Source organism: Mobula hypostoma, chromosome 8 (assembly GCF_963921235.1).
Source record: "Mobula hypostoma chromosome 8, sMobHyp1.1, whole genome shotgun sequence".
NCBI classification, from domain to species: Eukaryota; Metazoa; Chordata; class Chondrichthyes; order Myliobatiformes; family Myliobatidae; genus Mobula; species Mobula hypostoma.
The window spans coordinates 10521513-10538296 of record NC_086104.1 but is presented as its reverse complement, the minus strand read 5'-3'; the positions used below and the strand labels follow the sequence as shown (position 1 = coordinate 10538296).

Sequence of the window (16784 nt, the reverse complement as noted above, 5' to 3'; positions counted from 1 at the left end):
GTTCCCTCGGCTGGGGCTCGAACTCACGACCTTCAGGTCGCTAGTCCAATGCCTTAACCACTTGGCCACGTGGCTAAATATATAGTGCGAATAGAGAACAAAACTAGCCAGTTTATATTCATGACATTGTTTCATTGTTAAGGCTCCTGTACCTCCTGATGGCAGCAGTGAGAAGAGAGCAGGGCTAGACGGTGGGGGGTCCTTAATGATGGATGCTGCTTTTTTTCCTGGCAGCGCTTCTTGTAAATGAAGATAGACAACAACAAAATAATTAGTAAACTGCTTTGGCCACTGGTCTGCTTTAATCACCAGCAAATGTGCGAAAAGTAACTAACTAACTAACTGTTCTGTACAGTGCTGGGTCTCTCTCTGAAGTGTTTCTTTCTTTGCCTGACTACTGCTAAAGCTGCTGCCTCCTTTCCTTGTCTCACCTGATCTGGTTACCTGGTCACAGCGTTGGGCGTTCTACGACTACGACAACTGGACTGAGACTCAGTTGTACCTGACTGAGCCGACAGTACAGTGTTTGAAAGCAGCTATGTGGTTCTTGCAGACGGAGGCCAGGAAGTTCTGGAATCAGAATCAGGTTTATTATCACTAACATATGTCGTGAAATTTATGGTTTTGCGGCAGCAGAGCAATGCATTTCATAAAAATTACTATAATTTACAATATGATTATATAATAAAGTGACTCTGTGGTTAAGAAAGCATATGGTGCATTGGCCTTCATCAATCATGGGAATGAGCTTAAGAGCCGAGAGGTAATGTTGCAGCTATATTGGACCCTGGTCAGACCCTACTTGGGGTGCTGTGTTCAGTTCTGGTCGCCTCACTACAGGAAGGATGTGGAAACCATAGAAAGGGTGCAGAGGAGATTTATAAGGATGTCGCCTGGATTGGGAAGCATGCCTTATGAGAATAGGTTGAGTGAACTCGGCCTTTTCTCCTTGGAGCGACGGAGGATGAGAGCTGATTTGATAGAGGTGTACAAGATAATGAGAGGCATTGATGGTGTGGATAGCCAGAGGCTTTTCAGTAGGGCTGAAATGGCTAGCACGAGAGGGCACAGTTTTAAGGTGCTTGGAAGTAGGTACAGGGAAGATGTCAGGGGTAAGTTTTTTATGCAGAGAGTGGTGAGTGTGTGGAATGGGCTTCCGGCAGCGGTGATGGAGGCGGAAACTATGGGGTCTTTTAAGAGACTCCTGAATGGATACATGGAGCTTAGAAAAATAGAGGGCTATGGTTAAGCCTAGGTAGTTCTAAGGTAGTTGTGGGCCGAAGGGCCTGTATTGTGCTGTAGGTTTTCTATGTTTCTATGTTTCTATGCAAAAGGACAGCCAAATAGTAAGGTAGTGTTCATAAACAATTCAGAAATCTGATGGTGGAAGGAGAGAAACTGTTCCTGAAGCGTTGAATGTGCATCTTCAGGCTTCTGCAGTCCTCCCCGATGGGAGTCACGAGAAAGAGGAGTGGATGGTGGGGGCCTTTCATGATGGATGCTACGTTTTTGAAGCATCGTCTTTGAAGATGTCCTTGATGGTGGGGAGGCTAGCACCAATGATGGAACTTGTGGAGCTCACAGTTTTTTTGCAGCTTTTATTTAATCCTGTGTCATGGCCCCTCCATACCAGACAGTGATGCAACCACTGTATGGTACCTCTGTGGAAATTTGCTTAAGTTCTTGTTGACATTCCAAATCTCCATCAACTGCTAATGAAATAGAATCCACTTGCGTGCCTTCTTTTGCAATTGCATTAATATGTCGGGCCCAGGATAGACCTTTGTAGATGTTGACGCCCAGAGCCCAACATATTGATGCCATGGGTGCCTTTGGTTAGGCTCATTAATGAATTTTCTAAGATTCCAGTTCCACCTAAGACCTCAAGCCTACTGCAAAATGCTTCTGAATGGAGGGCAGGTGCCCATTCACCTTTACACTCCTCACTGTGGGGCAGGGTCCCCAAAGCAATGGAAGGATCCCAATCCAAGCACACCCATCCCGCCATTTGCAATTCCCTAAGGGCATTTCCTGCAAATAGTGCCCATTTGCTCAAACTTGTCACCTTGCAGAGAGACTACTGGATCAGCTTACTCGCAATTAAGAATTCTGTCAGGAAGTTTGAGGTGGAATGCAGATAACTCGGAAACACAGGGTATGCCTCGTTCCAGGAATGCAGATTTCAGAGGCTCATAGGTCCTGAGGAAATAGGATAGAGGTAGTCATTGAGGAATTTGGAAAGAAGGATAATTGAAATGTTGATAAATTGTTTTATGTTGTTATGTGTATAGGGATCCAGTGAAAAACCTGCATGTCGTCCATACTGATCAATTCAGTGCATCGAGGTAGTACAAGGGAAAAGAATAACAGAATGCAGAATAAAATGTTACAGTTGCAGAGAAGTGCAGTGCAGATAGACAATGAGGCGCGAGGCCATAAAGGTGTAGATTCTGGGGTCAAGATTTCGGGGTGAATTCACGCAGCCTTTTTTTCCCAGGGCAGAGGGGATTGATAATTGGTAATTGTTTTATTATTGTCCGATCGACCAACCTACAGTGAAAAACTTGTCTTGCATACTGTTTATACGGTTTAAATCACTTTACAGTGTATTGAGGTCATGGTTGTCCGAGTCCGATGATGACAGGAGACCTGTGTGGGAGAGTTTTTAAAGCAGACCAGCCGCTGCACTGGCGCAGTTCCACTCTCTCGACCTGGGTCTGGGTCCACAAACTGGGGTGTTCCTTGGTTGTAAGGGATGACCATGATGTCTTCTGCACCTTGTCATGTCCCTCTCTGTCCACGGAGGGTTGCAGTATTGCCTTCCTAGCCGTTGGATCTCACTGTAGATCTCAAGTGCCCAGCCCGCTGGAGATGACTTCACATGTGAGGACAGACATGTCCCATATTGAGGTAGAATAAGGTAAAACAATAGCAATGCAGAGTAAAGTGTAAAAATGTGGTGCAGGTAAATGAGCTAGATCGTAATGTGGTAGTACAAAGGTAATTAATAACAGAATGAAGAATATGGTGTCACAGTTACCGGGAAATTCCAGTGCCACTAGACCATAGCTGCAAGGCCAAACAAGGTAGATTTTGAGGACAAGAGACCAGGGTGAATGCACACACAAAAACGAGAAAGTCTGCAGATGCCGGAAACCCAGAGAAACACACACAAAATGCTGGAGGAACTCAGCAGGTCAGACAGCATCTATGGAAATAGAAATCAATAAACAGTCAACGTTTCGGGCCGAGACCCTTCTTCAGGATTGTCGGCCAGTGCCATTGACTGTTTATTTATTCCATAGATGCTGGCTGACCAGCTGAGCTCCTCCAGCATTTCTGTGTGTGAGTGCACATAGTCTTTTTTGCCAGGGTGGAGAAGACTGATAATTGTCCTGACGAAGGGTCTCGGCCTGAAACGTCGACTGCACCTCTTCCTAGAGATGCTGCCTGGCCTGCTGCGTTCACCAGCAACTTTTGTATGTGTTGCTTGAATTTCCAGCATCTGCAGAATTCCTGTTGTTTACTGATAATTGTTATTGGTTTATTATTGTCATGAGGTACAGTGGAAAACTTTCTTTTGCTTGCCGGCCCATACAGATCATTTCATTACCACAGAGAATGACGTAAAAAAAATACCCAGAATGTGGAATAGAGGGTTACAGTAACAATGAAACCGCAAGCAGACAATGGTCTAAGGCCATAATGAGGTAGACTGAGGTGACGTGTCTGTCTTATCGTCATAAGGGACTGTCTCCTAGCAGTGGGATAGAAGCTGTCTTTGAGTCTTGTGGTAGAACTGGAGTTAGTTTGTGAAAAGAATTGAATGTTATGGATTTTTAGCCAGATAATGTTTCTAAAGTCTTGATGAGAACATAATTGAACTAACTGAACTATGGCTGAGACGTTTCTTCCTGTCCAATGGGTTTATAAAGTCTATCAGTTGAGTGGCAATTAACCCCACAGTCTGATGTGGACTCAGTGGGGTATGATCCCAGCACCAGTCAATGGCACTGGGGAAGGGGGCCATGAACGTTTTGGGTGCTGGGGTTCTCAGAGGCAGCTGTGTGGTCCAGACTGTAGCTGCTGACGTTCCAATACTGTGCCGTACGTGACCTGACTCTCTGAACAATCTCTGCTTTGGAGGGGACTGACGAGATGCATGGTGCTGCAGCCTGGCAAAGCTTCCTGTCTCCCCACTCTGCTGGGATTCTCTCCGACATATACTGTGTGTCACAAAGTGTTTAACAAGGTTGAGTTAATAAGCCTGAATGCCATGATCCGTTTCTCTCTTTCTTTTGACATTTGGCAGTGTCGGGCTGCTCAGACTGCTCAGAAACTCTAACTGGCCTTTCGGGTCAGTTCTCATCCCCATGTCACCCCAAAACCTATGACCCAAACTTAGACTGTAAGTGGACTATCCTCGCCCCCACTGGATTTATCATACAGCTGACTTTCCAAGACTTCAACTTAGAGGAGTCCCAAGGATGCCCATATGACTTTGTCGCGATCGAGACCGGGGCAGAAAAGATAAAATTTTGTGGAGTCACAGCTAAAGGTCACACGTTGAACTCTACAAAGAATGAAATGATTGTCGAATTCAAGACTGACTTTAGCATCCAAAAGAGTGGCTTCTTGGCGACGTACAGACGAGGTATGTAACGAAGCGCACAAGGTATGCGATGAAGTGCACAAGTTATGTAATGAAGTGCACAAGGTATGTAATGAAGTGCACAAGGTATGTAATGAAGCGTACAAGGTATGTAATGAAGTGCACAAGGTATGTAATGAAGCGTACAAGGTATGCGATGAAGTGCACGAGGTATCTGATGAAGGATACTGAATCACACCCTTGCTTTCTGAGGTATTACCATGACACAAGATATTCTGTAGATGCTGGAAATCTTAAGCAACACACCCAAAAATTGCTGGAGGAACTCATAAACACAAGAGACTCTGCAGGTGCTGGAAATCCAGCCTAACATAGACAAAATGCTGAAAGAACTCTGTAGGTCAGGCAGCATCTATGGAGGGGAATAAACAGTAAATATTTCGGGCAGAGACCCTTCATCAGGACTGGAAGGGAAGTGGGAAGAAGCCAGAATAAGAGGAGTGGAGGGTGGTGGTGGGGGGGGAAGGAGCACAAGCTGGAAGGTGATAGGTGAAGGTGATAGATGCTGAGGATGTTCTACGAGTCTGTGGTGGCCAGTGCGATTGTGTTTGCTGTTGTGTGCTGGGGCAGCAGGCTGAGAGTAGCAGACACCAACAGAATCAACAAACTCATTGGTAAGGCCAGTGATGTTGTAGGGATGGAACTGGACTCTCTGACGGTGGTGTCTGAAAAGAGGATGCTGTCCAAGTTGCATGCCATCTTAGACAATGTCTCCCATCCACTACATAATGTACTGGAGGGCACAGGAGTACATTCAGCCAGAGACTCATTCCACCGAGATGCAGCACAGAGCGTCATAGGAAGTCATTCCTGCCTGTGGCCATCAAACTTTACAACTCCTCCCTTGGAGGGTCAGACACCCTGAGCCAATATGCTGGTCCTGGACTTATTTCCTGGCATAATTTACATATTACTATTTAATTATTTATGGTTTTATTACTATTTAATTATTTATGGTGCAATGGTAATGAAAACCAATTTCCCCCGGGATCAATAAAGTATGACTATGACTATGACTAAGCCAGGTGAGGGTTAAGTTGGGTGGGTGGGAAGGGCTTATGAAGTAAGAAGCTGGGAGGTGAGAGGTTGAGAAGGTAAGGAGCTGGCGAAGAAGGAATCTGATATGAGAGGAGAGTGGACCATGGGAGAAAGGGGAGGAGGGCCATCCGAAGGAAATGATAGACAGGTGGAGTGAAAGGAAGGGGTAAGAGGGAAGTCAAATGGGGAACTGAAAGAGAGAGAAGGGAAGAGGGGCAAACTATGAAAATCTTCGCCACCTATTACCTCCCAGATCTTTGCTTCATCCCTCTTCCTCCCCCACCCACCTGACCTGGTCTCACCTATCACCTGCCAGCTTGTACTTCTTCCCCTTACCACCACCACCCCAACATTCTTATTCTGGCTTCTGCCCACCTCCCTTCCAGGAGCCTTCACAAAGAGACAGAGTCCTGTTGAAGGGTTTCGGCACGGAACGTTAGCTGTCTACTCTCCCCCATAGATGCTGCTTGACTTGCAGAGTCCCTGCAGCAGTTCTGTGCGTACTGCTGCTGGTGGAACTCAGCAGGTCAGGCAGCATCTGTGGAGGGAAATGAACCGTCAACGTTTCAGGCCGTGGCACTTCATGAGGACTCTGCCCCACTGTGCAGTCTCTTTGAGGTGTGCCTAACCTGACGAAGTTTCCCCTCCTCTCTCCGACAGGAGTCCGGCGAGACCCTCCCTCAGTGACATCTGCTGCCCTCTTGCTCCTTGACTGAGACCTGGTGAAGGGTCTCGGCTCAAAACACCAGCTGTTCAGTGAGAGTGCATGACCTACTGAGTTCCTCCAGCACTTTGTGTAGGATATTACCACCTTGGCTTCAAAAAGTGTCTGGACTTTTTGGGTTTCTAAAACCACTCCACAAGTAACAGAGACACAAGAGATGCTGGAAATCTTGAACAACACACACAAAATGCTGGAGGAACTCAGAAGGTCAGGCAGCATGTATGGAGGGGATAAACCGTCAGGTCAAGACCCTTCATCAGGACTGGGAAGGAAGGGGACAGAATCCAGTGAGCACAGGCTTGGGAAGAAAAACTTAACCAGGATCCCTCTTTTGTCTCCATTTTGCTGGCTTAATTGGAAGCTTTCTCAAGGTATTTTTATCCTGAAGAAGTTTTCCTGCATAGATGCTGCCTGACCCGTTGAGTTCCTCCAGCACTTTGTGCGTGCTGACAAGTAATAGGGGTGCTTTTGAAGTGTGGTTCCTGTGGAACTGACTTTTAGCTAACAACTTCCTCAAAATAAAAATTGAGTTATTGTCATAGGCATGTACTGTACATGTACCACACTGAGGCCCTGACAAGTACCTACACATCAATGACCATACATTTCTAGATGACATGGTAGTGTAGCGTTAGCACAATGCTGTTACAGCTCGGGGCATTGGCGTTCGAAGTTCAATCCCAGTGACCTTTGTAGGGAGCCTCTGTACATCCTCCAGCTGGAGTGCATGGGTTTTCTCTGGGGCTCCGGTTTCCTCCCACAGTCCAAAGATGCACCAGGTAGGTTAACTGGTCATTGTAAATTAGACCAGGGTTATTGGCGGCTATATGGGCAGTGCCGCTCAAAGGGCTGGAAAAGCTAAATAAATACAATAAATAAAAAAATAAATAAGGTCACCTCTCAGTTTTCTACACCTTCAAGGAATATAGTCCTAGCCTGCCCAGCCTCTCCCTGTAGCTGAGCCCCTCAAGTCATAGAGCACTGCAGTACAGAAACCGGCCATTCGGCCCATCTAGTTTGTCCGAGCTGTTATTCTGCCCAGTCCCAATGACCTGCTGCTGGAGCACGGTCCTCCATTCCCTGCCATCGATGTACTTATCCAATCTTCTCCTAAATGTTCCAATTGAATCTGTATCCACCACTTCTGCTGGCAGCCTGTTTCCCACTTTCACCACCTTCTGAGTGAAGGAGGTCCCCCTCAAGTTCCCCTTCAACATTAGACCTTACAGCCTTAACCCATGACCTCTAGCTCTAGTCTCATCCATCCTCAGTCGAAAATGCCTGCTTGGATTTAATCTATTCTGCTGTATACCCCTCATAATTTTGAACACCTCCATCAAATCTCCCCTCATTCTCCCACTCTCCAGGGAATGAATAAATTCCTAGCCTATTCAACCTTCCCCCATAGCTCAAGTCCTCAGTTCCCAAAAACATCCTTGTAAATTTTGTCTGCGCTTTTTCAATCTTGTTGGTACCTTTGCTTTAGGTAGATGACTGCACACAGTACACCAAATTAGATCTCACCAGTGTCTTACACTGTCTTAGAGTCACAGAGTCATGGAAAAGTACAGCACAGAAACAGGCCCTTCGGCCTGTCTAGTCCGTGCTAAAACTGTTTAAACTACGTACTCCTAATATGTGTCCTGGCAGCATTCTCATAAATTCTACCTGCACGCTTGTTGAGGGATGGAGAGAGGAAGCGTGTGAAGTGGACTTGGTTGGAGAAACATGTTGCCTCAGGTACAATGGCCTCATTGCTCATTGCTCATGAAGCAAGGCTTAAACACCCAACATTTGGGTGCACTACTTTCTTTATGTACAATATATTGAGCATGGAGTGTTTCCAAGAAGAAGGACTGGGCAAACTGCTCCATCTTCTCACTGCCCCATTGGGCAAGTTGGTCCCCTATCCCAGAGTTCCTTGCCAGCCAGTCATGTGGCCAAAGTGAGCTACCCATGATTAGATTAGATTAGATTAGATTATGAGGACATGTCCTCTTTTATTGTCATTTAGTAATGCATGCATTAAGAAATGATACAATATTCCTCCGGTGTGATATCACAGAAACTCAGGACAGACCAAGACTGAAAAACTGACAAAAACCACATAATTATAACATATAGTTACAACATCTGGGATACCCTCCAAGGAAGTGGTTTGAATGACTGAGTCCCAGCAGGGAAATGCCTCATAGAGTCACACAGCACGGATACTGGAACTTTGGCCCAACTGGTCCACGCTGACCAAAGCTCTCATCTAAGCTCGTCCCATTTGCCTGCATTTGTCCGTATCCCTCAAAGTATTTCTTACCCTCACCTGTTCAGGTCCCTACCTCAACCACTGCGTCTGGCAGCTCATTCTATGTACAGACAACCCTCTGGGTGAAAAAATTGTCCCCCATCACTCCACTGAATCTCTCTCCTCACACGTTAAGCCTATGTCATTTGGAACATAGACGTAGTGCATTACAGCACAGTACAGGCCCTTCGGCCCACGATGTTGTGTCGACATTTTAACTTACTCTAAGAACAATCTAGCCCTCCCTCCTACATAACCCTCCATTTTCTATCTTTCATGTGCCTACCTAAGAAATTTCTTCAATGTGTCTATCTCTACTCCCATCCTGGCAAAGTGTTCCACACATCCACCGCTCTCTGTGTAAAAAAAACTTAACTTTGACTCCCCCCCCCACTATTATGTTAATATTATATCCTCATGCTGGGAAAAAGGCTTTTGTGATCCTGTTTCCTCAACTCGAGTAAAAAGACAGTGTGCATTCGCCCTATCTATGTCCCTCTGTAAGATTACCTCTCATTCTCCTATGGTCCAATGTCATTCTATCATGGCTGATTCATCATCTGTCTCAAACCCATTCTCCTGCCTTCTCCCCGTAACCTGGCTAATCAAGAACCTATCAACCTCTGCTTTAAATATACCAAATGACTTGGCCTCCACAGCCATCTGTGGTACTGAATTCTATAGATTCACCACCCTCTGGCTCAAGAAATTCCTCCTCTTCTCTGTTCTAAATGGATGCCCTTTCTGTTCTGAGTCTGTGTTCCCTGGTCTTAAGCTCCTCCACTATAGGAAACATCATCTCCATGTCCGCTTTGCTTAGTCATCTCAATAGTCAGTTGGTTTCAAAGAGATCCCTTCCCCTCATTCTTCTAAACTCCAGTGAGTGCAGATCCAGTGCCCAGAAATTTGCAGGGATCATTTATTAGTGTAGTTTCAAAGTTAGCATAGGCACCTTGGTCTGAATGGTCTCCTCCTGACAATTGTTGCTTTTTGCCTCTCTTACACACACACTTTTTGTCACTAGGAAACTAAAGCCTCTTGTTTTCCTTTTCTTTCTTTGTTTTAACGTGTAGTGGCGGTCTCACTGCGCAATCAGAAGGTGGTGTTGGAGAAGTCACCTAAACAGCAGGATATTTCAGTCTCTCCCTCGGTCTCGATCCCGGACCTGGAACAGTTCACTGTGTGCCTGGAGGCCAAGTCAACAACCGCGAAGAATAAATGGGTTCTCTTCTCGTACCTGGGCACCGGTAAACAGGTGCTGATTAATTTCAGCAGCACGGCGAGTGGCATTGTCCTGGAGATCTCCGGTGTGGAGTGCCACGTGAGCAAGCTCTGGGAGGACAATTTCTCTGGCAAGGCTTTCGTGGGCAGTTGGCGTCAACTGTGCATCTCGTGGGATGGCACCTCAGGTGACATTATCACCCAAACAAGTAACAGATACCAGCTCAACCACTGTCCAGGTTCCAGGGGAAAAAAAATCGCAGGCAAGGGCTCCCTCTCACTGGCACCGAAGCAAGGCAGAACAACCTTCTCCGGCCAGCTCTACAACTTCCGCCTCTGGAATTTTACCATGCCCGGACAGTCACTGCTGACCTTGCCGTGTGACGAAATGGGCAACGTGGTGGACTGGGTGAACTCCGACTGGAACATCCCTACCTCAATGTTGGAAGCAGACAGTGACCTAAGTTGTGGTGAGTGTGCTGTTTGTGAGATTGGGTTAACTTTCTCCATTGTCCGCTGGTTCTCGGGATCAGAATCAGGTTTATTATCACAGCTGAGATATGCCGTGAATTGTGTTGCTCTGTGGCAGCAGTATAATGCAAGACACAAGGTGTGATGACTTTTAAATAATGGCTGTTTCATCAACTAAAACATGATACAGTCATTCTGAACTGCATGTCGTAAGGCCATGGGAACTGTTAGCAGACCCAAGCAGGGCTATGAAGATGGGAACTGCTAAAGGTGATTATTTCACAAGAAAGAGAAACATTCTGATGGTCATGAAAATATGATTCAGATGTATTAATTAATTTATTTTATTAATTCATTCATTGAGATACAGTGTTTAATAGGCCATTGTGGCCCTTCACTCTGTGCTGCTAGGCAATCCCCTGACTTTAACCCTAGCCTAATAACGGGACAGTTTACAATGACTAATTAACCTACCAACTAGTACATCTTTGGACTGTTGGAGGAAACCGGAGCATCTGGAAGAAACCCATGTGGTTACAGTGAGATCACACAAATTCCTCACAGGAATTGAACCCGAGTTCCCTGTACTGTAAAGCATCGTGCTTTATCACAGGTATGTACAATTCAGGATCGGAACCAGGTTTATGATCACTGATATATGTCATGAAATTTGTTGTTTTGTGACAGCAGTATAGTGCAAGACATAAAAATTACAGAAAAAGTAAGTAAGTGGAAATGACAAAGTTGTGTTCATGGACCATTCAGGTGTAGGTAGGAAGAATTAGTTAAGTATGTAAGGAGGTCCAAGTCAAAGTAAATTAATTATTATCAAAATACATATATTGTCACCTTGTACTACCTTGAGATTCTTTTTCTTGCAGGCATTTACAGGAAAATAAAGAAATAGAATAGAATCAATGAATACCTATACACAGAACATAGAAACAGGCCCTTCGGACCACAATGTTATGTTGATCCAGCTAAAAAGCAAATCAAGAACTTCCAAAAACTAATCCCTCCTACCTATGCAATGTCCATACCTCTCCAGTCTTCCTCACATTTATGTGCCTATCTGAATGTCACTTAAAAGCCTCTAATGTATTTGCCTCTACCACCATACCAGGCAGCATATTCCAGGTATCCAGCACTCTCTTGAGTAAAAACTTACCTCTCACATCCCTTTTGAACTTACTACCTCTCACCTTCAATGCATGCCCTCTGGTATTAGACATTTTAAGCGAGGAACCGGATGCTCCCTGTCTACTCCATTTATGCCTCTCATAACCTTATAAGACCATAAGATATGGAAGCAGAATTAGGCCATTTGTCCTATTGGGTCTGCTCCACCATTTCATCATTCCTGATCCATTCTTCCTCTCAGCCCCAATCTCCTGTCTTCCCCCTGTATCCCTTCATGCTCACCAATCAAGAATCTATCAACCTATGCTTTAAATATACATGAAGACTTGGTTTCCACAGCGGCCTGTTGCAAAGAATTCCACAGATTACACATATTTCTGGCTAAAGAAATTCCTCCTCATCTTCATTGTAGAAGTACGCCACTCTATTCTGAGGCTGGGTTTACTGGTCTCACCATAGGAAGCATCCTCTCCATATCCACTCTATCAAGGCCTTTCACCATTCAATAGGTTTCAATTGGGTCACCCCCTCATTCTTCTGAATTCTAGTGAATACAGGCCCAGAGCTATCAAATATTCATCATATGACAAGCAATTCAATCCTGGAATAATTTTCCTGAACTTCCATTGAACCCGCTCCAGTTATAACACCATCCTTTCTAAGATAAGGGGCCCAATCCTGCTCACAATATTCCAAGTAAAGCCTTACTAGTGCTTTATAAAGTCTCAACATTACATAGATACATAGATACATAGAATAGTACAGCACCGTACAGGCCCTTCGGCCCATATTGTTGTGCCGAGCCTCAAACCCTGCCTCCCATATAATCCCCCACCTTAAATTCCTCCATATACCTGTCTAGTAGTCTCTTAGTTTTTCTAGCCTCTCATGATAGCACATGCCCTCTAAACATGGCAGTATCTTGGTAAACCTCTTCTGCCCTCTCTCCAAAACCCCAACTTCTTTTCCATAATGGAGTGAACAGAACTGTATGCAATTCTCCAGATGTGGCCTAACCAGGGTTTTATAAAGTTTCAAAATAACTTCTTGAACTCAAAAACTATTCATAATCAAATATTAGAAAGAATCAATGTGCAAAATAAGAGAAATTGTGTAAATAAGTAAATAAATACATAAATAAATAAATAATGCTGGGAAAGCAGGAAATAAATAAATAATACTGAGAAGTGTTGGTATAAATAGTCATAGTCATACTTTATTGATCCCAGGGGAAATTGGTTTTTGTTACAGTTGCACCATAAATAATGAATAGTAATAAACCATAAATAGTTAAATAGTAAAAAGTAAATTATGCCAGGAAATGTCCAGGACCAGCCTATTGGCTCAGGGTGTCTGACCCTCCAAGGGAGGAGTTGTAAAGTTTGATGGCCACAGGCAGGAATGACTTCCTATGACGCTCTGTGTTGCATCTCGGTGGAATGAGTCTCTGGCTGAATGTACTCCTGTGCCCACCCAGTACATTATGTAGTGGATGGGAGACATTGTCCAAGATGGCATGCAATTTGGACAGCATCCTCTTTTCAGACACCACCGTGAGAGTGTCCAGTTCCATCCCCACCACATCACTGGCCTTACGAATGAGTTTGTTGATTCTGTTGGTGTCTGCCACCCTCAGCCTGCTGCCCCAGCACACAACAGCAAACATGATAGCACTGGCCACCACAGACTCGTAGAACATCCTCAGCATCATCCGGCAGATGTTAAAGGACCTCAGTCTCCTCAGGAAATAGACCCTTCTCGTAGACAGTCTCAGAGTTCTTTGACCAGTCCAGTTTATTGTCAATTCGTATCCCCAGGTACTTGTAATCCTCCACCATGTCCACACTGACCCCCCTATAAATTATCAGTTTATAATACAGTGGATAATGGGGAGGGGAAGAAGCCGTTTCTAAAATGTTGACTGTGGGTCTTCAGGTTCTCTGATGGTAGCATTGAGAAAAGGTCATGTCCCAGATGGTCCTTGAGCAAAGATGGCTTCTCGCTGAGGCACCACCTTTTGAAGATGTCCCCGACACTGATAGTTCTGAAGTGGCATAGCTGGTGGACAATCATATCCTCACTGTAAATAGGAGCATGGTTTACTGCTGTTAGTAGCTGAGTTGAAGAATTATAGAATAACACAGCACAGAAACAGGCCTTTCGCCCATCTGGACCATGTCAACAAGGTGAAAGTGAATCCTGTTTGTCTGTGTTTGGCCCATATTGCTCTAAGTCTTTCGTATCCGTATACCTGTTCAGGTTGATTTTAAATATTGTCAATATATTGGTATTGGATATGGTTTATTATTGTCACATATACCAACATATTGGGAGGTGGGGTGGAGATACCTCTCTTCCGAAGGAGGTGTAAGGCCCTCCTTCCATCCACTAGACTGACTGTCACCCTTGGGCAAGGTGTTGCACCTGCTTAGTCCCCAGATCAAGGTCACGTGAAGCCATGGGAGCCATGGTGGATGGTCGTATGAGTAGCTGATACATATTGTAAGTCGTGGTTATGTGACCATTGACGCCAGGCAAACAATCTCTGAAGTGTATTGTCAATGGCTGGCGTCACCCGTCTTGTAAAGACACTGCCCAGAAAAAGGCAATGTTAAACCACCTCTGTAGAAAAATTTGCCACGAACAATCATGGTCATGGAAAGACCGTGATTGCCTCTGTCATATGACATGGCACATAACCAGGTAACGTACGAAGAAACAGTAAAAAACTTGTCTTGCATGCTGTTCATACAGATCAAATCATTACACAGTGCATTGAGCTAGAGTAAGGAAAAATAATAATGCAGAATAATGTGTAAAAGCTACTGGAAGAGTGCAGGACAGATAAATAATAAGGTGTAAAGATTGTGAGATGAAAAGTTTATCTTGTTGTACTAGGGAACATTCAAGGCTCTTATGTCAGTGGGCTAAAGCTGTTGTTAATCCTGCAGAAGTTATCCCATTGCACTGATCTTGCAATTGGTTAAAAGCTCAGCACAACATTGTGGGCTAAAGGCCTATATTGTTCTATACTCTTCTACGTTCTTCTGCTTACACAGCTGGATAGACAAAGGTGTTTCAGAGACATGGTTTAAGTATTATCAAGCATCACCTGATGAATTCACATGGAATTTTGCTCAGGGTAGTTAAATATGTGAAAATATAAACATAATTTTGATCATTAATCAATTCTCTAACATCTGGGTTGAACACATCCAAGAATCCATAAGTAACACAGATCCTCACTGGGTTACAAATTCCTGTCCTGTGGACTCCTGTACATCTGAAGGAAAACACATAAATATAATTAAATTCAAAGGAAAACCAGTATGGAAGAAAAGCCTAAGTCTTGATGAAGGGTCTCGGTCCAAAACATTGACTTTTCATTTCCCTCCATAGGTACAGCCTGAACTGCTGAGTTCCTCTAGCATTTTGTGTATGATGAGAAAAGACCACAAGACCATAAGACATAGGAGCAGAATTAAGCCATTTGGCTCATCGAGTCTGCTCTGCCATTCAATCATTGCTGATCCTTTTTTCTCACTCCTCCTCAACCCATTTCCCGCCCTTTTCCCTGTAACCTTTGATGCCTTGTCCAATCAAGAACCTATCAATCTCTGCCTTAAATACACCCAACAACTTAGCCTCCACAGCTGCACGTGGCAACAAATTCCACAATTTCACCACCCTCTGGCTAAAGAAATTTCTCTGCATCTTTGTTTTGAATGGACGACCCTCTATACTGAGGCTGTGCCCTCTTGTCTTAGACTCTCCCACCATGGAAAACATCCTTTCCACATCTACTCTGTCTAGTCCTATCAACATTCGAAAAGTACCAATGAGATCCCCCCTCATCCTTCTCTATTCCAGTAAATACAGACCAAAAGCCATCAAACGTTCCTCGTATGATAATCCTTTCATTCCTGGAATCATCCTTGTGAACCTCCTCTGGACCGTCTCCAATGCCAGCACATCTCTTCTAAGATGAAGAGTCCAAAACTGAACACAGACCTCTTGAAATGAATGCTAACATTGCATTTGCCTTCGCACCACTGACTCAACCTGCAAGTTAACCTTTAGGGTGTTCTGCACAAGGACTGCCAAGTCCCTTTGCATCTCAAATTGTTGGATTTTTTCCCCCTTCAGAAAATTGTCTGCACATTTATTTCTACTACCAAAGTGCATGACTATGCACTTTCCAACATTATATTACATTTGCCACTTTCTTGTCCATTCTCCGAATCTGTCTAAGTCCCTCTGCATCCTACTTGTTTCTTCAACACCACCTGCCCCTTCACCAATCTTCGTATCATTTGAAAACTTGGCAACAAAGCCATCTTTTCCATCATCTAAATCCTTGATATACAGCATAAAAAGAAGTGGTCCCAACACCGACCCCTGCGGAACACCACCAGTCACTGGCAGCCAGCCAGAAATGATCCTTTTAATCCCACTCACTGCCTCCTACCAATCAGTCGATGCTCTAACCATGTTGGTAACTTTCCTGTAATACCATGGGCTCTTAACTTGCTAAGCAGCCTTGTGTGTGGCACCTTTTCAAAGGCCTACTTGTAATCTTCTCAAAGAATTCCAACAGGTTTGTCAGGCAAGATTTTCCCTGAAGGAAAACATGCTGACTTTGTCCTATCTTGTCCTATGTCACCATGTACTCCATCACCTCATCCTTAACAATTGATTCTAAGATCTTCCCAACCACTGAGGTCAGGCTAACTGGTCTATAATTTCCTTTCTGCTACCTTCCTCCTTTCATAAAGAGTGGAGTGACATTTGCAGTTTTCCAGTCCTCTGGCACTATGCCAGAGTCCAATAATTTTTGAAAGATCATTTCTTAATGCCACCACAATCTCTAACACTACCTCTTCCAGAACCCTAGGGTGCAATTCATCTGGTCCGGGTGACTTAAGGTACTTTTGGGTTGTAATAGTAACTGCTCCCACTTCCCTTACTTCACACACTGCAACACCTGGCACACTGTTAGTGTCTTACACGATGAAGACTGATGCAAAATATTAATTTAGTTCATCTGCCATCTTCTTGTCCCTCATTATTATTTCTCCTGCCTCATTTTCTTGCAGTTCTATATCCACTCTCATTTCTCTTTTATTTTTAACATACTTGAAAAAACTTTTATATCCACTTTGATATTATTTGCTAATTTGCTTTCATATTTCATCTTTTCCCTTTTAATGATTCATTTA

The 16784-nt window shown here is 44.3% G+C and overlaps 1 protein-coding gene across 5 annotated transcripts in view; it reads left to right on the top strand.

Annotated features, from left to right (window-relative positions):
- adgrg6 (adhesion G protein-coupled receptor G6) overlaps nucleotides 1-16784 on the top strand; it is a 188770-nt gene that overhangs the window by 43892 nt on the left and 128094 nt on the right. For all 5 annotated transcript variants that reach the window (XM_063055459.1, XM_063055458.1, XM_063055457.1 and 2 more), the window contains exons 4-5: nucleotides 4313-4654; nucleotides 9807-10424. In XM_063055459.1, coding sequence (XP_062911529.1) covers nucleotides 4313-4654; nucleotides 9807-10424 — 960 coding nt within the window. The remainder of the gene's footprint in view (nucleotides 1-4312; nucleotides 4655-9806; nucleotides 10425-16784) is intronic.